General features: G+C 46.3%; 1 protein-coding gene and 1 long non-coding RNA gene across 3 annotated transcripts in view; one reads left to right on the top strand and one right to left on the bottom strand.

Annotated features, from left to right (window-relative positions):
- ADAMTS5 (ADAM metallopeptidase with thrombospondin type 1 motif 5) overlaps positions 1-13,929 on the bottom strand; it is a 50,949-nt gene extending 37,020 nt beyond the window's left edge. The window contains exons 1-2 of one of the 2 annotated variants that reach the window (XM_023238835.2): positions 13,750-13,929; positions 11,559-13,407 (exon numbers count right to left, since the gene is read on the bottom strand). In XM_023238835.2, the coding sequence (XP_023094603.1) occupies positions 11,559-12,662 (1,104 nt within the window). In that variant the 5' untranslated portion in view covers positions 12,663-13,407; positions 13,750-13,929. Of the gene's footprint in view, positions 1-11,558; positions 13,455-13,749 lie in introns of those variants that run through there. The other variant, XM_023238834.2, reaches the window with a different exon arrangement.
- Positions 13,930-14,930: 1,001 nt separating this feature from the next.
- LOC123379888 lies at positions 14,931-20,181 on the top strand. The gene is made up of 2 exons (XR_006584868.1): positions 14,931-16,736; positions 18,941-20,181. It is a non-coding gene; the product is annotated as an uncharacterized LOC123379888 (long non-coding RNA).
- Positions 20,182-20,866: the final 685 nt, after the last annotated feature.

Genomic DNA, 20,866 nt, shown 5'->3' with positions numbered 1-20,866 from the left:
CAGGCACTTAACGGGCAGGATCACTTTCACATACAGTCATACTTACCAAAGCCCTCAAATTCTGACCGAAAGTCATGCTAAGCTTATCAGAAGCCCGGCCTAATAATTTATTTTGGATCACAGGGGCAAACTGCAACCACGTGTTTGTGGCAAAATACAAGTGTATCAGTAACGCAAATAGGAAACTAAATTGTAATCCAAAAGCATAATCCCTTGAAAGATTGGCTCTTCATTTCCAAATGCAGCTGTAATTTCATTGGTTACGTCTTCAAAAATGCGTGCATTCTTACTCATAGCATCCGATGCAGCGTTTCTCAACCTGATCAATCTGCGGAAAATATATGCGATATATTGTGTTTATAGAAGTGAGTGGGAGCATTTTTCTGATGAGAAGTTGTATAGCTTTGAAAAGCTTCTCAAAGAAAAACATGATCATATCCCATTAAAATGATCATTAAATATGATCGAGTTAGCTGAAAGAGACATCACGAGACAATTTTAAGTTATGAAGCATAAAGAGAAAATATAAGCCAGGATTTTGTACATGATCGATCTGTAATAAGCCTTCCCTTAAATGCTATTTGAGTATTAAGAGACATCAGAACTTCTTGCGTTTGACCACCGTCTTCAAGGAAAATTAATGAACACTGTGTATTTCCACATCCCCAAATGCAAGATAGTATCCTAGTGAGCCATAAATGAATTCCAGAAGAAAAAGGTTTTTTTTAAAATACCATTATAAAAGATGACTATTTACTGGTTGAGATAATAAGTATTGTTTCCATCATAGCTATTATCTTTGCATCCCCAACTACGACAATGTCTGGCTCATTTGCTTAATTGAGGTGAACTGGGACATAGAGTCAGATGCAACGTAGACCTTGCACACCTTCAAGACACGGTATGCTAGAAAGTTCTCAGCAGGTTCCAGGAAGTCAGTGCACGACGTTTTTACTACATAACCAATGTTACCCACTCCACGTCAACATAGTCATCTAACTCTTCCCTATTTTGCTGCATACAAATCTAACCAAGGTAAAGAATATTTAAAAGATATACCCTACGATCTTCTCTCTAGTATACTTTCAGGTCCTTATTGTGTTCCATAGATTATGAGATCCCAGCTGTGATGCATTACATTGTTGCCTCCATGTTATTATAGCTTCAGACAGTGGAAATCTCGGCCAAGTAGCCTTGGTGAATCAAGTCCCCAAACCAGCAATAGCCTCCCCAAGTTTCCTGTGTATCCTCATATGTCATCCCGTGGGATCTCAAATTACAGCTGTTGAGAACAAATTAGTAGCTTTTAAAATTGAAACTGGAACACGCTTTTGCATAATAATCAGTCTTCGAGATAATAATATAGCACAATACATTTTCCATCCGGTTTTTCTCCAATCATCTCAGTCACGTTAAGACCAAAGACTCACTTGTCATTGCTAGACACGACAGGCTTTCCCTGCACACATTTTTTGTAAACCCAGAGTGACGTGTATCGTCACAATTTGGGGGTCGTTATCTTCAAATAACGAAATGCAGGAATTGTTGCCCCTTCTTACTCCATATGTCGTTCAGCAGCTCAGATGAAGAGCCACAGCAAATGGAAATGGCCCTCCTGCTTTGAACAAAGTTTAAACTGGATTCTTAATATCTCTCTGTGTGCTTGTGTCAATTGCTCATTAGAGGCTATCAACTCTCCTTGTTATCCGTGAATTGCATTAAATGCAGTTGGCCCTTTGCCACAGAAATGTGTGCATGTGCCAAAATTATGAACAGAAGCAGTTGTTCTTTTTTTTTCTTTTTGTAAGCACAACTGATTAAACCCCTTGATGACACGGCCATACTTTACATAATTTCGTAACTATAATTATGTAAACTGGCAACCTCTCCACTTCATTCACGCATTGCAAACCTTGGCAACCCACATACAGTTTCATCCCCAAGATTTCGAACGAGAAGTCTGTATTTTGTTGTGATCCGATGTTCATGCCAATGCGTAAAAACTCAACTTGTGCATCAAATTACTGAGAATACAGCCCATCACACCTATACCAATTTGTGGTAGAGATTTATGACATTTACAGGTGCACACTTTATTTGAAGTTAGTAGGATTTTTTTTAATGTTATTTCAGATTAGGAGTAAGGAGACAAGGGGGCGATAGCATCTATCTGTTTATCTATCTATCTATCTATCTATCTATCTGTCTATCTATCTCTATTATCCATCCATCCATCCCTCCACCTATCTGTCTTCTGGATCTGAAGGCAGGGGATATTGAAAAAATGGTGACTCATATATACTATCCACATAAAAGGTAATTAAGTGAAAACTGCTAATAAGAGTTTCTGCTTGGTCAGTGTAGATCTGAAGGTTCGTTATAGTTTTGTTATGTTAAAGATGGCCCTTTACATGCAGGATCCAGATCCTATCACCATGGCGTAGATAGCACTGCAAAGGAAGATTAGTAAAATGTCAAAGTTGGAAAAGCATGCAGAAACTTAACAGGTGGCTTGTGGTGTAGGCCAGGAGATATGACTGGGACATTGGATCTAACTCAAAAATAGAGCTTAGATGGTCAACAAGATCGATGAAGACTTGGCAAGGAAGTCATTGACATGGTGACCATTCACCAGATGTGGCCATTTAGGGGATTATGAGTGTGTCAGCATCTGTGATTCATCATGAAATTTAGAAGGACTAGTAGCACCCCAGACCTATTCTTGGGGATGGAGTCGGGGGGAGGGAGCCAGAAAAGTATGCTACCTGGAGAAGCAGATGCCCAGAAGATAGTACAAATCCCACTTGACCCACTGGTCCCAATGACCCCTTAGCAAATCCCAGTGGTCAGTAATGAAGCAAGAAGACATGAGAATGTGCAAAGAGGAATGAATAGCGGGAGCCATGGGATTTCTTGCCTTGACTGGGAGACTGTCTCTCATGCAGCATAAATGCGCTGCGGGAAGGAGCCAAAAAGCAACACAAGGTAAGAAGAGCAGCCATCATCACACCTGCAGCAATGGCAGCCCCAATTAAGGGAGATTTCCTTGTCCAATGGAATCCTGAGTTAAATACCAGCAACTTCTGTTTATATAAATATTACCATCTCATAAGGGCAAGCATGGAGCTCAAGAGAAGGGCACAGAAGAGGAATTAATAAGCCTCAGATGCCTGTCTGACTTCCCAATTCCTATGAAAAGGGATTAAGATAGAAGAATTCATCTTGCATGGTACATATTTTAGTCTTAAGTACTATTCAAACATGTACACCATAATGCAGATTTATCTATGCATCCAATTCTTGAGGTGTCATTTGCCTTTCTGGCCACCTGTACAGCAATCCCCAATAGCAGAGGTCTTGATTTAGATCTCAAGAGAAACTGGGTTCATCGGGTCTGTTAGTCCGACCATTATGGTGACCCATGGTATACTATCTCTGTCCATGCTTCTGGATACAACTAGGTGATACAAATATACCGAGACCACGGATCCAGATGCATTGATTCCTAAAACAATTACGATGTGCCCCCAATCTGCTGACGCTGTGCTCAGTGCTGACCCTGTGATAAATAAATAAGATCTGATCTTGGCCTTAAGAAGCATCGCGATCTAGTGAGCAAAACAGATATGCCAAGAAGGAAGCAAATTGTGACATGCTATTACAACTGATTTTTGAGGGAATGTAGAATGAATCTGAATCAATAAAAGTGTCTCAAAGGAGGTGACTGATATTGAGGGATGAATAGAAGTCTGAAAGTCTTAGAGGAGGGGTATCCCAACCAGGAAAGATTGGTCAATACATCAGGGGGTGGTAGAAGGCAGGCTCTGTTTGGGGGGGAATGACAGGAAGCTTGTCATGGCTGGAGAATGTAGGATTTGTCGGGTGAAAGGCAATCAGGGGAAGCTGGAAAGATGGTGTGGCCCAAGTTCCAAGATGGGACATTTCGTCTGCTAAAGGTAAAGTAAGAAGAAGGGAAAGATGGAAGCAGCAAGCTGGAGGTTAGGGGGAGGAAATGCTTGGGAGAGTCCTTTTGGAAAACAGGAATGGAAGCTGATTAGACACAGTCAATGCAAAGTAGACCACTATTTTTTTAAGGTTTTATTTATTTATTTATTTTGAGAGAGAGAGAGAGAGAGAGAGAGAGAGCGAGCGAGCTCGCAAGCAGGGGAGGAGCAGAGAGAGAGAGAGGGAGGGAGAGAGAGAGAATCCCAGACTCTGAGCTGTCAGCACAGAGTCCCACACGACCCAGGGCTGACCTGAGCCCAAATCAAGAGTCAGTTTTAGCCAACTGAGCCACCCAGGCACCCTTAACGCAGATCACTTTTTAATTCTAACACTAATAGTCAGAGTCATTACCTAAGTTGTTTAAATGCTTTGAGACAAAGTTCCCTCATCATTAACATAAGGAATTTGGACCAGGTGATCCCTAAGTCTTTCTAGCTCTACCTGTGTTGATATTAAATGGAAACACTCCAATTTATAGGTGGAGAAATTAAAGCTCAGGGCAATAAATGTCCAAAGTTGCAAGCCTGAGACGGGTGAAGCCAAAATTTGAACCCGCATCTAAACGCCCCAATTCCTAAACCACCTTCACCATGGTACTGGTAAAGCATCACACATATTTTTCTTGACAGTTCTGTTACCTTTTACATTTATAGCCTGTGCCTGGTCAAGCAAATTCTTTCCTACAACAAATAATGCAGCATGGTCTTTATCTCTATGGTGTGTTCAGTAAAACTCAGCAATTTAGAAGCATACTAAATGTATAAGAAGCACTGAGAAAGATATTCCAGAAAAGAAGAAAATGGAAGGGCTGGATAAGAAACCTGGACTTCATTTACTTGTATCTCTCTCTCTCTCTCTCTCTCTCTCTCTCTCTCTCTCTCTCTCCTACCACATCTGATTGGTCACCTAAGTCACTGATCCCACCTACCAAATGTCTCCTCCTCTTCCTTCCATTATGGCTTCCTGCCTGTACCATCATCTGAGGCTTCTAAGTGGTCCCTTTGTCTCCTGTAACTGCCCTGCCTGTACGCGGCAGTCAGTTACCTTCCAGAGCCCAGATCTGATTAGCATGGCATTCAACCTGCAAGCCAGGCTTCCTGTCAGCCTCCACTGCACTGTCATGTCCCCTCTTGTCCGCTATTTCCTGCATATCTTATCAACATTTTGGGGCCAAACCTTAGCCCAAGCACTCCTTCTGTTGGAAAGGGCTAATTAACTCACAGCCACCTCATTTCAAAATCTCTTGATTTGGTGCCTGCTTCTGTATTGCTAATGCCATTCTTTTCATTTTGATTATCTCAAGTCTCCTTTTGAAGGTTACTGATGGAGCCTGCAACGGCTCCCCCTGGATTGAGTCCAACTACTCCCGCTGGAAGGCTCATCCCAGAACATACTCCTGGTCACGGCCGTTTTACATCCGTAGACTACCATTGGATTTAATTAACAACTTAAAATCTTGGGGCGCCTGGGTGGCACAGTCGGTTAAGCGTCCGACTTCAGCCAGGTCACGATCTCGCGGTCCATGAGTTCGAGCCTCTCGTCGGGCTCTGGGCTGATGGCTCAGAGCCTGGAGCCTGTTTCCGATTCTGTGTCTCCCTCTCTCTCTCTGCCCCTCCCCCGTTCATGCTCTGTCTCTCTCTGTCCCAAAAATAAACGTTGAAAAAAAATTTTTTTAAATAAAATAAAATCTTAAGTGTGGTGCTTTGAACTGACTTGTGTCTCCCCCAAAACCTCAAATTCGTATGCTGAAGCCTTAATCTCCAATGTGACTGTATTTGGAGGTAGGGCCAAAAAGAAGGTAATTAAGGTTAAATAAGATCATAAGGGTGGGGCCCTAATCCAATAGGATTAGTGTCCTTCAAACAAAAGACATTGAAATCTCCTCTCTCTCCTCTCCCCTCCAACCATCAATGCCGGACCCTTGGAAGAAAGGCCATGTGAGCATACAGCGAAAACGTGGCAGGAAGAGATCTCTCACCAAAAACTGAATAGGTTGGAACCTGGATCCTGGACTTCCCAGGCTCCAGAACTGTAAGAAAATGTTTCTGTTGTTTAAGCCCCCCAATCTATGGTATATATTTTTTTATGGCAGCCTGAACAGACTAGATACACATGACACACAATTTCTTCTATAATCTAGTTGTCATCGTCTTCTCTAGACTAGATTCTATCAACCTCTGCCTTCATATTGTGTGCTGTATCACTTCCAACCCCCTTTGTCCCTGGGCACATGACAGCGGGGCAAGTCTGCAATGCCTACTTCCTCCTTACGGTCTGGTTAACTCTGAGACTTCCTCCAAATTGAACTCAGCTGGGTTAGGCAACCTTCTAACGCATTTCCATGATATCTCATGGGCACATGTGTCATAAAAATCATCATGCTATATAGCAATTATCCATTTCCTTGTCTGTTTCCTGGGATAGATTCTTAGGAAAGGGGTCACATTTTAAATTTCTGAATTCTTCTCTGTTTATTAGGAACATACTGACTGTCTGACTAAATTAGTCACACTATTTCGTTTAGAGAGCATTAGACAGGACTACGTTCTCTCTCTGCCACTTGTCAGTTATTACTCTTAGAAGACTATTTCTTTTCATTAATGTCTTCATCTGCCCAATTATGATATTTTGGTTGTATAACACAATGATAGCATGACATCACATACACAATGCCATTATGTTAAGATCTATGGGCAGAATTGATTATTCCTCCCTTCTCTTTTCACATACTTTGTTTATAACTTGGTCACAACATTTACCCAAGTTTTCCTTAATTAGAGTGATATATGTGTGCACTTGCTGCCTTTCCCTTGGTGATAAGCCCAGTTGGGCAGGGAACAGGTATATTCCACGTATGCTGCATTCAGTTGCATCAATGAGTGCCTCACACATAGAAGGTATTCATATCCATGCACCAAAAGTGTGTGTGAGAGAGAGAGAGAGAGAGAGAGAGAGAGAGACAGAGAGAGAGAGACAGAGAGACAGAAAGACAGTAATTACCTAAGCCCTGTGTGTTTTGGTATATTGTCTGTAACGAACCTTAGATTTTTTAGAATATTCTTCACTATATTTATTGGTTTATTCATCAATTGAGATATAATTGACTTATATTAGTTTTAGGTGTACAACATGAGGATCTGATATATGTATATGTTGTGAAATGATCACCACAATAAGTCTGGTTAATATCCATCACTATGCATAGTTACATTTTTTTTTTCTTGTGATGAGAACCTTTAGGTCTGTTCTCTTAGCAACTTGCAACTCACGTTTGTTTTTTTCTTTTTAATGTTTATTTATTTTTGAGGGGGGAAGGGGCAGAGAGAGAGGGAGACAGAATCTGAAGCAGGCTCCAGGCTCCCAGCTGTTAGCACAGAGCCCAATGCAGGGCTCCAACTCACTAACTGTGAGATCATGAGCTGAGCCAAAGTCTGACGCTTAACCAACTGAGCCACCCGGGCATCCAACACATTTTTTTAAATGTCTACTTATTTATTTTTGAAAGGGGCATAGAGGGGGTGGGGGAGACAGAGAATCACAAGCAGGCTCCGTGCTGTTGATGCGGGGCTCGAACTCACGAACTATGAGCTCATGACCTGAGCTGAAATCAAGAGTCTAAGAGCTAACTGACTGAGCCATCCAGGCACCCCTACATTTGTTTTTAAAATGTCAACTACAGCTGCTTAATCTGCTCCCAGTCTTCCCATTTCTGAGTTATTTAGATGTTTATTGATTAGGATTGATCTATACAGGCTAGGAACCCTGGCTAAGAGTTCACTTTGGACTTTAAATGGGATTTGAACTCAGATGGGCAAGTGGATTAGTCAATCTAGTCAGCAAGCAAGTAAGAAACAGCACGTCCTTCTTCCTCCTAGCTTCAGGTCACCCGTTAGGACTCCCTATTGTCACAAGCTAACAAGGGGCCGGCTGCTGGAGGAGAAATGCTCTCTCATTTCTCAGCGCTGCAGAGCAGAACATAAGGGGAGGTGTTAGCTGAGAGACAATTGCCTACTAACTCGCAGAGCGGTAACTAATGAAGGCGAGTGCACCTTGTATATTGCACAGTCTGTGGCTGGTTCATTCTCAGTCGAATGCTTTCGATCCGTACTAAGTTTGGGATGAGGGGGGTCTTAAACAATCTCCAATTTTATCATCCTGCAGGTAGGACATTTGTTCCTAAAGAGGAGTGTGTGGTCTCCTAAATGGGTTTAAGAGACTGTCCTTAAAGGACCTATTTTAAAACAAAAGAGGAAACCAGGGGACAAGGAAAAGATTCTGGAAAGCAAAACGAAATCCTGGGGAGATCAGATGTCTACTGTTTGATGGCAGAAGGGGTGCGAATTCCAGCATGAGCGCTATTCCAGGATGAAAATGGTTCCTCTGCCAGAAAATTGACTGGTGCTAAGTTTCTCTAATTAGAGTGCCAGGTAAATGAATTACTAGCACCATTCTGCTGACTCCCAGACACAACGTTCAAGGTGGCCCGGGCCAGTAAACAGGGGTGGAAAACATATCCTCACACATTCGCTTCGTGCCTGAAAAACAAGCAATTTAAGAGAAGACATCTGGACACAAAATTTGAACGGTTCTCAGAGCCCATCAAAACATGGATTTGATGGCTTGGCGTCTGGTTGCTAAGCAACGTACTTCTTACATTCAAAACAGAGTTGTAAAAGTAGGTTCCAGGTGCCAACTTCGGGTATTTCTCATTGAAAAAAAAAAAGCCATGAACGTTTCTCTTAGGTCTTAGGGTACCTGATTTCTACGGTAGAAGGGCTCAGATGATTTCTGCTCTCGTCCCCTTATTTCTCACAGTCTGAAGCATTAGGTGGAGTTTAACTTTACATTTCAAGGTACTCTTACTGGATGCTGCATAAGGGTCTTGTCATATTTTTCTCAGCCCCCCAGTGAACAGCATTCTTTGAAATTAAGTCTATATAGTCACAATACACATGCTTTTCAAGTATTTGGTTCTTCTGAAGTTAGATGTATATACCAGAGGGCCAACCACAACCTAAGTGAGATTCGCTTTACCAAAAGTATGCTTCTGCTTGGCAGGGAGGCGACGGAGGGCCCATGTAAAATATTTTCCATGTGCAGACTCCTTTGGAAAATGTTATGTTATTACAATCCTTATTAACATTAAGATAGACCATTAATCTCTTGGTCCCTTGCTTTTATCTACTTAAAACGCACTGATAGGTTTCAGAGCTTGGAAAATAGGAATTGTCAACTCCCCAAATAAAACACAAATCCAGAAAAGCAATAGGCAGATCATTTAGAACCACTAACGGATTTCCCTTTTTTTTTTTTTTTTTTCTGGGAAGCAATTAGGAAAATTATGGGGCAGGAGGAGGTAGGGAGTAATGGGGTCTTCTATTAATTTTTGTTTGTTTTAAAAATTATGGAACGTGCATTTGTATTCCAAAATGAAAGTGAACTATTAAAATGACCTACTCATTTGGAGTAGTGTGCCTACAAAAGTATTTTTTCCTCCGTCTCTAGAGAACTTCCTTCCATAAACTCTCTGAAGCCTTCTTCTTGGCAGCTTCTTATGATGCAGCAGAGCAAGAAATCCAGACGTGGAAAATTGCTTACGAGAAAAAAAAAAAAAAAAGTCTTGGAAACCAAATAAAAAAGGACTAGTTTTACAGGAGAAGTTCACTCCATACAGAAGGCTCCAAAACGAATGTTCTTCCATTTCAAAGATTAATGTAGCGCAGAGAAATTACAGGATGGTTTTTAGATCACTTAATGAGAAGGAAGATTTTCCATCGTGCGTAGCCTCATGTCCTGCCAGGTTCTTCCTAAACTGTTGCCCTCTGCCATCTTTGTTTACATGTGGTTTACATTTATGTCCCCCCCATGGACCACAAGTGTGTCTCCATTCCAAATTTGACGACACTTTTCCTTCATACCAGGGGTGCCTTGGTAAAAACAGAGAATTAGGTGGTGGAGCCCTGTGATTCTAAAGCCTGCGAGCCATCATGGCATCCTCTACCCTAGCTCTGGGCACTCCATTTCATACCATGCGTTTGCATGATATTTCAAACTTTCAAATCCTTCAGCTACCCTGGATGGATCCCAAATACTTAAAGAATGAGCTTTCGAAGGCAATTCTTACCAGGCAGCCGAGAGGCATGACTTAAAACTGCCAATCAGAGCACAGTCATGAAGCAGGCTCAGAGCTCTGAGGAAGCCAGGCTCAAAACCAGCCCAGGCTCCGTGTCTGAATGTCACATTTAGGTGGGGACTGAATGATTGAGCAAATAGATATTGTGTTCTTCCTAGAACCTCCGGGCCTATAGAGATCAGTTTCTTTCCTTCCCCTTTAACCATCTTCCTTAAAACAGGGAAATCCTGGGAAAGCATTCCTTCCTCCTGTCTTGACTCTTTGCCCAGGTCTTTCCACACTGGGGCTTCAGAAACACGTTCATCCAAAACCCAAACATGCAAGCTGGATGTGACCCTTCGCTGGCAGCTCCGGAGGGACAGGCAGTGCCTGACTGGAGGACGAGGCAAAGGAGGCACTAAGGATCCTGACAAGACTGGGTTATCCTCCTTGCCTTCCCGAATCCCTTCCTTACCAGAAACAAAAATTCACCAAGGTGGACACGTAAGAACTTCGTTAAAAAGCCAAACTAGAAAAAGAGTCTTTCCTTTGAAAAGTCTTTCCTCAGCTTATGCCACAGGAGTGGTTCCAGTAAGGAAGTATGGACATTGACAATGAGAGATCATGGATGAAAGTGGCTACAACGGATGAACCAACAAGCCCCTCCCATGAGGTTGCACCAAGTTGTATATTTAGGCTCACTGAGAGGTGGAAGATCCCCCTTCCCCCACCCCCACAAAAGCAGAAGAGGGAGGAGGAGGAGAAAGAAGAGGAAGAAGAAAAGGAGGAGGAGGAGGAAGAAATGGAAGGAAGGAAGGAAGGAAGGAAGGAAGGAAGGAAGGAAGGAAGAAAAAAAGGAAGAAAAGCCACCCATTCCAAAGATAAATTTGCTTTTGAGGTGCCTGGGTGCCTCAGTCAGTTAAGCCTCCCAGTTCAGTGCAGGTCATGATCTCCCGGTCCATGAGTTCAAATCCCGCATCGGGCTCTGTGCTGACAGCTCAGAGCCTGGAGCCTGCTTCAGATTCTGTGTCTCCCACTCTCTCTGCCTCTGCCCTCCTCACACTCTCTCTCTCAAAAACAAACATTAAAAAAAAAGACAGATTTGCTTTTCTCCTTCTCCCACTTAGCTCTGTACGTTTTCTCAACCATTCTAGTCCCTTCTTATCCTATTCATGCCTCTAGGACACCATATCTCAGACTAGAGACATCCAGCCTGATTGATCGTCTACGCAGGTCTAGCCATTCAAGGCAGGGATTGCTTCTGGGGACACCCAGACCACGCGAGCAGGGCTGCAGGCTAGCTGGGTTATCCTCCAAGGAGCACTCCGGCAAATCCGCAGCGGCAGGCGGCGTGTGGGAGAAGCCAGGCGGTCAGCAAGGCTGAACCTCTGACCCACCTCCTCCCACGGGCGCTCGGACCACCCACGCAGGTTGGACTCACCTCCCGCGTGAACAGAATGGCCGCGTCGTGATGCTCCTCGTGGTCATCCTCCAGCTGGTTGTGCTGATGCTGCCACTTGCAAAAGTTCTTGAGCGTGGTGGCCGCGTTCTTGCTCACCTCCAGGCTCTTGTCCTTGTCACCCAGCACCACCACCTTCACCACGGCCAGGCGGATGTGGTTCTCGATGCTGGCGTGGCTGTACAGCCTGTTGGCGATGGAGGCCAGGGTCAGCAGGTAGTGCTGCAGGCCCCGGCCGTACATCCGCGCCATGGACGCGTCAGCCACCAGGAGAAGCTCCACCTGGCGGGCCCGGGAGATGGAGCGGCGCCGCCGCCGCCACCACGTCTGGGGTCCCTGGGTCCCCTCGGAGGAGGGAACCGTCTGGTCCGGGAACGGCGGGGCCAGCTCCCAGCGTGGGCCTGGGCCGCCGTGCGCCGGGGGGCGCTCGCGAGGCCCTGGCGGCGACGCGGGAGTCTCGCAGCTAGCGCGCGGCGGCACGGCCTCAAAGCTGAAGCCCTCGCGGGTGTAGACGTGCAGGACCCGCGAGGACCCATCTCCGTACACTCGCCCGGCCTCTGCCTCGGCCCGGGGCCCGCGCAGCAGCGGCTTCAGGGTGTAGCGCGCGTGCTTCACCGCGAAGAAGCCGTCGAGCCCGCCGCAGAGGTCAAAGACAGCCAGGGAGCGGGGGCTGCCGTCCACGGTGCCGCGGTGGAAGCAGTGGTCTCGGTGGCGCCGGCTGGCACCCGGACCGCTTCCCGCGGGCGCAAAGCCAGCGGCGCCCAGCGAGCCATCGCGCTCCAGGTCCAGGAGGAACCTCCGGCCGCCCGCGTAGACGAGGTAGCCCACCTTGCCGCCGCCGGCGTAGATCTGGTCGATGTTGTGCACCAGCCCGCCGCTCCTGCGCTGCGGCGCCAGGGGGTGCGGGTGGCCCGGAGGCTCGGCCCGCTCCTGCGCCTCCTCCCCCTGCCGCCCGCGGGGCTGGGCGGCCGCTGCGGCAGCCCGAGGCTGCCCGGCTGTATCCTGGGCAGGTGCCGCGGCGGGGCCGGCCGCGACCGGGGGCAGGCGGAGCGCGCACAGCAGCAGGGACGCCCACCCGAGCAGCATAGTGCGCCGCCCGCGGGGAGGGGCCGCGCGACGGGGACTTGATGGGTATCTGTTATTCGGTGTGGAAGTGACCGGGGCGGGAGGTGGGGGGCTCAACACACACTTGCTTGCAAGGCTGAGTCAAGTGTCGGAGGGAGGAGGGCCTGGCGGCAGCGCCAGCCGGTCCCGGCCTCGGTGCCAGCGTGCGAACTTTTCTTTGTTGCTTTGGAAAATGTTTGGATGCGTGCTCCGGAAAAAAAAAGGGGGGTAAAAAAAAGGAAAAAAAAGGGGGGGGACGCCGGGTTGTGGAGGTTCCGCAAATACAAGGAAAGGGGGTGGGGGGAATAACCCAAATCCAGCCCCCAATGCAGCCACTAACGGTGCACGACAAAAAGTATGGATGGTGTCGCGCACCAGGCTGGCAACTGGTGCGCGCGGCCTCCCGCCCCCTCGCTGCTCTGGACCCGCCGGCAGCGGGGGTTCCAAGCTCCGGAGCCCAGTCCTTTTCTTATTCTGTGGGTGTCCTTGACTCTACTAGAACCAGGAGGAAAGGAAGAAAGAGAGGGAGAAAAGCCATAAAAATTGAAACAAAAAATGCCAGGCGCGGCCTGCGGGCAGCCAGCGAAGCGGCGCGTCCGTGTCCCTTCGGATGCAGTGTCGTCCTGCCCGCCGTCATCCCCAGTCGGCCGCTGCGAGCGCGGAGAGCAGCGCGAGCGCTGTGAAGATGCGAGGAGGTGGAACAATGAATTTATAGCGGCATGCCATCCTGCAATGGCAATTTCAACAATTCGTCACTGCAAGCTGCCTCTTAAAGGGAGAGCTTCCCCCACCCCTCCCACCCTTCCCGGTCCGCGCCTAATCAGATGGGGGAGGGCGGGCGAGGGGTGGTGGTTGGGGGGGGGAGGGTTGGGGGGTGATCGAGGAAAGGAAGACCGAGAGGGACCCGGCGAGGTGGAAGGAGGAACGAGGGAGGGAGCAAGGGCGAGAGGGGGGGAAAAAAAGTATTGGGGTAAGAAAAACAGATTTCCTTGGCCTCATTTAAAGCCACAGTGGCTCCGGGTTTGTCTGATATTTCACAACCAATCGGGGTTGGCTAACCCCGGCTTACCTCATCTCCTGAAAGGGGTGTTTTGAAAGTTACTGAGACAGTGCAAGTCTCTCCCTGCCTCCTTCTCTCCTGCTCCTTCTCCCTGGGTAGGAAGTTCCTGCCGCAAGTTTTTTTCCTCGGTGCACGCCCGTGCGCTCCCGCCTCGAAGACCTTGCCACTCCGTCCGCCCGCCCGCCCGCCCGGGGCTTTCGGCTGCCCCAGCGGCCCCTCGCCCCGCGCCCTCCCCGCCGGCCCGCCGCCGCCCCGGTCCCGGGGTGCCTCCCCTCCCCAGGTCCCCGGCCTCTTCGCTGCGGGACGCTCGTCGGGCTCGGGCTGCGGGTGACTAAGTTCTCCCAGCCACCGGCAGAGGGGCCGGTCGGCCGGAGAGCCGCAGGCGCTTCCTGGCGCGTCGCTGCGCCCCGAGTCCTGCGGTGTCCGCGGCAGGGTCGCCCGCCGCCTGGGAACTCCGCGCCTTTGTGTGCGAGCCCGGGGCTCACCCCCACCCCCACCCCGCCTTTCTCCGCGCGCCGATCCTAGGCGCCCGCAATCTGTCACTTCATCCCGGGAGACTGGAACTTCCTTCGCTCTGCTCTAAGAAGGCAGGGCGAGAAAGAGTTAACTGTGGTAGAGAATTGAGCTTTTTTTTTTTTTTTAAATAAGCTTAAAAAAAAAATATGTGCCCATACTTTCTCTTCTTCCTCCTGCTTAAATGAAAATCAGATACCCGTTATTTGCATTTATGTGTCCTAAAACAACCGCTCATGGCTCCAGGCCCTGACCTACTATCCTTCTCAGAAATTCCCATTAGGAGAAAAAAAAAAAAAAAAAAGACTGGAAAAGAGGGGAGAGGGGGGTGCAGGTCGGTGCTTATTGGTAGGTGAGTGGCATAGTCATTGTGACTAGGTTTCTCCTAGTTTCTTTGTTTCCTGTCGTTATGGACCCTAATAGAAACGGAAAGAACATCCCAGGGCGTTCTGACCACTATCTGGTAATGGGTAGAAGATCCCCTAGAACAGGAGCACCTCCCACTTCCCTTCATTCTTCAGGCTAATTAATGAATCCGTGGATAAAATGAATTCTGTATCATTAACACTTTTCTGCCTTTCTTACCTTTCACTTACAGAGATGTGCAGGATAGTGGGCCTTCCTCAGCGGACCCTGAGCTACAGGTGGTTTCCCCAGATCCTTGCTAAGAGGTGTGATCGCTTTTTCAGGGAGTGGTTGGAGGTCCTCAGAGTGGCGGGGAACCCCGTGTGGGAAGCTCAGAATTGCCCAGCAATGGTGCCCAGTGCCCAGTGCCTTGAGGACCCTCTGGAGTCAGTCATGGGGGGAGGCCGGGTGATGCATATCCTGAGCATTAGCTCATGTGTGTAAATGAAATGATCGCTTGGGGACCCTGGACCACCCAACAGCCCCTAGTGGATTCTGAAATACCTCCAGACTTGGCAGGAAATTGCTGTTGCTTAAGGCCCATCACCCCCTTTTTATTCCACACCCCCTGGGTCTCTCAGTGGTCAGTTGCCCAAAGCCAATTCTAAAGTTGAATACTTGGAGGGACCAGAGGTGTTCAGGATCAGGATAGATGGAAGCTGTCTTCTCTGTCCCTCCTCAAAACCTTGTGGTCCTTCGGTCTTAATAGAGAGCAAACTTTTTTTTTTTTCTTCCAGTTTCACTAAAAAGGGAGCACCAATACTGGGCACTAAACACCATCTCTAAAACAACTCTGATTTACTAATGTTAACCATTTCATCATTGTTACTCCCAGAGGATCATTTTGCGAGATAAGCATTTTGGATGACAGTGGCTTGAACTTGTGAATTACAATTATTTGCCTTCACAGGCAGGAAATGTCTTCTTTAGCACTTTTGGGAATGCCAGCCGAATTTTCCTCTTAGTGAAAGTTTTGCTCCTCTTTCAAAAACACGATATTTCTCATGTGAATCATGCCTCTGAACTTTATGCCTTTAAGCTTAATTACATAATGACATTTGTCCTCAGAGTATTCAAATGTTTAGAAATATGTTGAAGAACAGGACAGGGCAGAGAAGGCCCCAAACATGAGTATCAAGCACTAAATATTTATTAGAACCACATAGTCACAAAGGCACTATAACGACAGCTTATGAATAGGCTGAGTGGATTCTTACATAGTCAGGCAATTTCTACTTGGGGGTGATTTTAACTTTTCTGTGAAAGTAACTTGGATACTTTAGGAAGTTCGTTTGGTAATGCTTTTCAGATATTACCCTCGTGGATTAGGATGAAGTGCTAAGTTCCAGAACAATGACTGTCTTGTCAGTCCAAGGAAGTCATTTGTCCTGGATGAAAGTAGTCCAAGTTGTTATTTTCCTTTTACAGTAGAAGGCTAAAATATATTAGCAGTCGTGCGTAGGTGGGCTAACTGCTACTTAAGTCTTTGATTATTCCGAAAATACCGTTGTATTTGTGCATTTTTAACGAGAACTTTTCGCTGCGTTGGTGGAGGACGTGATCACACCTGATAACATAATTTTACATTTCCCAAAAGCGGGGGAGACTTTCTCTGCCGGCCAGTGGGAAGTTACAGTTGAAATTTATCCTGGTGATCACCTAAGGCCGCTTCCTCCAGGTACCAAAGAGGAGCTGAGAGCAGAGACCAGAGCGATTGCCTGCGGTTAACAAGTCCACCGGTGGTCAGCTCTCCTGAATCCTGAAAACTTGACTCCTTCAGTCGGTGCTCAATCGACAGCACCTCTTAAAATCTATCCAGTTTCGCAAATGTCTGTCGAGGGCTGGCTACCAAGTGCTGTGTGAAGTTCTCCGGAGACACATAAACGTGAATAAGCCATGATTGACGTTCAGAGAGGCTCACGGTTCACAGAGGAGCCAATTGTACCAGGAGCTGCTTGGACTACAGGCTGGAAAATGCAAATATGGAGGGAAAAAGGCAAGAGAGTAACTAACCCCTGCGGGCGCTCTGAGCTATGTATTTCCAGGACAGCTTCAGTCCATAGGACTTGTGTATCCTTGTAAGTGGTATTTTCTCACATTTCCATTTGCTAAAGTGTCATTTCCTCCCCTCCCCCATCTATGATTTTAATGGTAAGGGTGAGGAAATAAGTGACAGTAAAATACTCCCCCTCTAGCCAAACACCTGCTCCTCACCTCCCGTGCAGGAGAATCACAGCCTCTCGACTCTGCGCAATAATTTTCCTTTCCCACACCCAGATTCCCTACCCCAGGCCTTACTGTATTTCGAGCTTCCTTAGTATCGTCTCCCTTTGGGGCCTGATGGTGGATGCGAGGAAGGACAGCCTCTCCGTGGCTACTTAAGGCCCTTTATGAATGCCTTGAAGACTCTGGGCCAGCCCTTTCCTTGGGGGGCTACTCAGCTTTTCAAGTTCTAGTTCTCAAAAGACATGCTTCAAAACCAGAGGTTATTTTTAGTCCCTTCGTGTTGTGCGATTAGGCAGCATTTGTCCTTTGGTGATGGCCTATTTCTCTTACCGTAATGCCTCCAGGTTCATCCGTGTTGTCACCTATAAAACGTCAAACTCCTGGAATCGGAGAGTAGAGTGATGGTTGCCAGGGCCCAGGGAGAGGGGGAAATGGGGAGTACAGATTCAGTTCTGCTAGACACATGCTAGAGATCTTCCGGACCACGTCGTGCCTACGGTTAACGATACTGTATCGTGCACTTAAAAATGTATTGAGGGTACATTCCGTGTTAAATGTTCTTACCACAAAGCAAAACAAAGCTAAAGGTGACAGTCTAGGAATGTGGGAAGGAGTATATTTACTATACTACCTTTGATACGAATCCTAAATGTTTAGAAGATGAAGCTATACCCGAACGGTCCTCTCCTTTTCCATCCCTTTAACTCCGTCTCCGAATCCTCTTATATCTCAGGATGATCTAACGTGCATCTGGACCGGCCGATACATGTACACAATCTCCCACACATTGAGCACACAAGGCACGTCAGCATGCCTGTGCGCACACACACACACACGCTCACCCCTAACCCAGTGTCCCCTCTGTGCCGCACTGGCCTGTGCAGAGAAAGTTCTGATCTGATTAATTACACCAATTTCTCTTTGCCCCTCGCAAAGAAATCTTTCTTGCATAGCAGAGATTTTTTTTCCAGCGAAGTTTGCTGCAATCCTGGTAAAGCTATTGTCTCTGCTACGTGCCTAGGACATATTACAGAACATTCTATCTGTTGTGATGGATACCATCATACACTTCAGAATCAGTTTGCTGAAAATAAAAAGTAAGTTTTTGGAAACATAGATTTTCCTTTTTCTTATTCACAGAAATTTTAAACTATAAAAAGTCTTCGAGTGAATAATGTACACGTGTATTATTTAAGACATACAGGTGCTATCTGTAAAGTAAAACCAACAAGTCAGTTTTTATGTTGACCAGCTGGGAAATGTTGTTTTAGCTTTTCTTACACAATTATGCGCATATTACTTGCTTTTATGAGTTACTCCAGTTCTTTTTTTTTTTTTTTTTTTTTGCCCCTTTATTTTCCGGAAATCATCTTGAAATCAAACCTTACTGGAAACACATGGAAAATCAGGAATTTCCAGCCTACAGTAATTTGAAACATTTGAGGTCTTTATTTTTCCCTTCATGGAGGCAAATTTAAGAAAAAATTTTCAAATTCCTTAATGAGTAGTAATTGTAGTAGGTAGGAGTTGTTGTTCTATAGCAACAACTAATTGTTGTTGTTGTTGTTGTTTTAATTCAGGTTTCATGGTAACAACACCTTGCTCAAGCTCCAGAATATTACAGTCTTCTTTGAAAGGATTCGATCTCTCCATGTTAAATGTATTTACCTTATTCTGGTCAGTAAAGTAAGAAGAGGAAATTAGTCTAAACAAAGTTGATAGACACCAATTGGTTACTGTTTCACTCCCCACTGGGCAGGAAGGAAATGGACAAGGTGACTGGGGAGTCAACAAGCTTTCCTCCTGCTCACCATGCTGAGGTCACTGCGAGTTGCTTAGATGATTTAAGAAAGACACTCAGTATCCTTTTTTTCATGGCTGTCCATAGGCTAATACATATCTCTCTAACACACATCTGTCCCAGTCAGGCACTAATAGATGGAAAAGCAGAGATCCTACACGCACATAGGTGTTCAGATGAAGGCACTGAAGTTTTTAGTTAATTTCTTTTACTTAGGAGGTGATGCTCATCCTATACCTCTCTTTCTGTCTCCAGAATCATTTTGGAAACATGAAATGAGACTGCCTGAATGACGATTTGATTCTACATCGCAGGAAGAACCCTACCTGTCAATCACCATCAACTCAACTGAGCCTCCCACAGTTGCTGAAACACTCCAGAATCCCAGCAAGATTGCTACATCTGGGGTGGGGGGGACGCTTGGGTAGCTCAGTTGGTTAATTTTGGCTCAGGTCATGATCTCTTGGTTGTGAGTTCAAGCCCCGCATGGGATTCTCTCTCTCTCTCCCTCTGTCTCTCTCTTTGCCCCTCCCCTGCGCATGTTCTCTCTGTCTCTCTAAATAAAGAAATACATATAAAAATAAAAGATTGTTACCTCTGATCGCTGAAAATAGGAGCAGATGAGCCTCAGGCAACAGAAGAGACGGGGAAGTAGAAACTGATTGATTTATCTAGTTCAGGGAACTGTTCCTTGACCACATTTTCCTGCATTCTTCCCAAAAGCTAGACTTTTGCTTTTGTTTTTCTCCTTTCGGGATCTTCTTCCAACCCATCTACACCCTTTGCAGTCTAGGTAAGTGATGAAACCATGATTCCCCTTGTCCTTCAGGAATGGGGGACATCACATTTTTAGAGAACAGATCTGGGTAGGAAAGGATAAAGTTGTCACTCAGTAAGACTCAAACCTGTGTTTGAAATCATCCTGTCAAGGGGAGTCCTCACCAGATCTGCCCACAAAGGTTATCACGTCCTTGACGGCCCATGTCAGCTGAAGCCCAGATGATTCAGGGGACTCTGTTGAGTGATACCTGAAAGGTTTCTTTTTGACTCATTACTTTAGAATTATTTACCAGTCATTGGATGTGAATTACTGAACACACACTGACATGTGATTGTGTAATCTCTAGCCTGGTTCTCTGCATCTCGGATCTTCATTTATTTCTGCCACTGCATCGATCAAGTTGTCATCATTTCATTCCACCTGGTAGTGTATGAGGTGGCGTCCTTTGAGGAAAGTTGGATGAGGAAAACGGTGCAGATTAAAACGGAAAAGACTGGAGGCACTTTCAGAGGGAAACTGTCAGTCGGGGACGGCACAGAGAAAGCCTCTCGGGTGTATTCCACAGATAAACTCTATGGAACCTGCAGAAAATTTAAAAATGACTTAAAAAAATTGCTGATGGAGGGTTAAACAGCAGACGATCCCGTGGCCTCTCTGTTAGCTCCCAGCCAAACAGATTACCCTCCAAGAAATGCACAACGATGTCTTCAGACTATGAGGTGTCTTGGAGTTTTATTTTTCCTTCGCCGCATTTGATTGTAAACCTTGTTTTGCCTTTAATCACTGACAAGTCTCACGGCTGGGTCCCTCCTACACAAGCCAATTTTGGCATGCTGAATGTAGTTCAGTGTCTCAGAATTATTCTTGTCTTTCCCCCTTCCTTCCACACTCTTTCCCTTTTCCCTGCCCTCCCTCCCTTCTCTTTCTTTTTTCTTTTTTTAATGTTTATTTATTATGAGAGCGAGAGATCAGGGAAGGGAAGGAGAGAGAGGGTGAGGGAGAGAGAATCCCAACCAGGCTCCTTGTTGTCAGTGCAGAGCCCGATATGGGGCTCTAACCCTCAAACCATGAGATCGTGACCTGAGCTGAAATCAAGAGTCAGATGCTTAACCCTCTGAGCCACCCAGGTGCCCCCTCCCTCTCTTTATGTCCCGCTTCTCCACTGGAATGCGTGCTCCATGAAAACACCAACCTTGCTTGTCCTTGTCACTGTGGTAACTCCAGTTTCTAGCCAGGAACAGACACCTGGAGGCATGGGTAGACATGTGCGCTCTACAAAATATGTATGTTAATTATTTTTTAAAGTCTATTTGCACGTGTTCACTGAAATTTGTCTGACACTTAACCATCTTCTCTCTAATAATAAAGCCCTGTCTTTTCTGAGAAACCCATGGCACGTG

The sequence above is a fragment of the Felis catus genome, chromosome C2 (genome assembly GCF_018350175.1).
Source record: "Felis catus isolate Fca126 chromosome C2, F.catus_Fca126_mat1.0, whole genome shotgun sequence".
Classification (NCBI taxonomy): domain Eukaryota; kingdom Metazoa; phylum Chordata; class Mammalia; order Carnivora; family Felidae; genus Felis; species Felis catus.
Note: the sequence above shows the minus strand (reverse complement) of the source record. Positions and strands in the feature narration are given on the sequence as shown.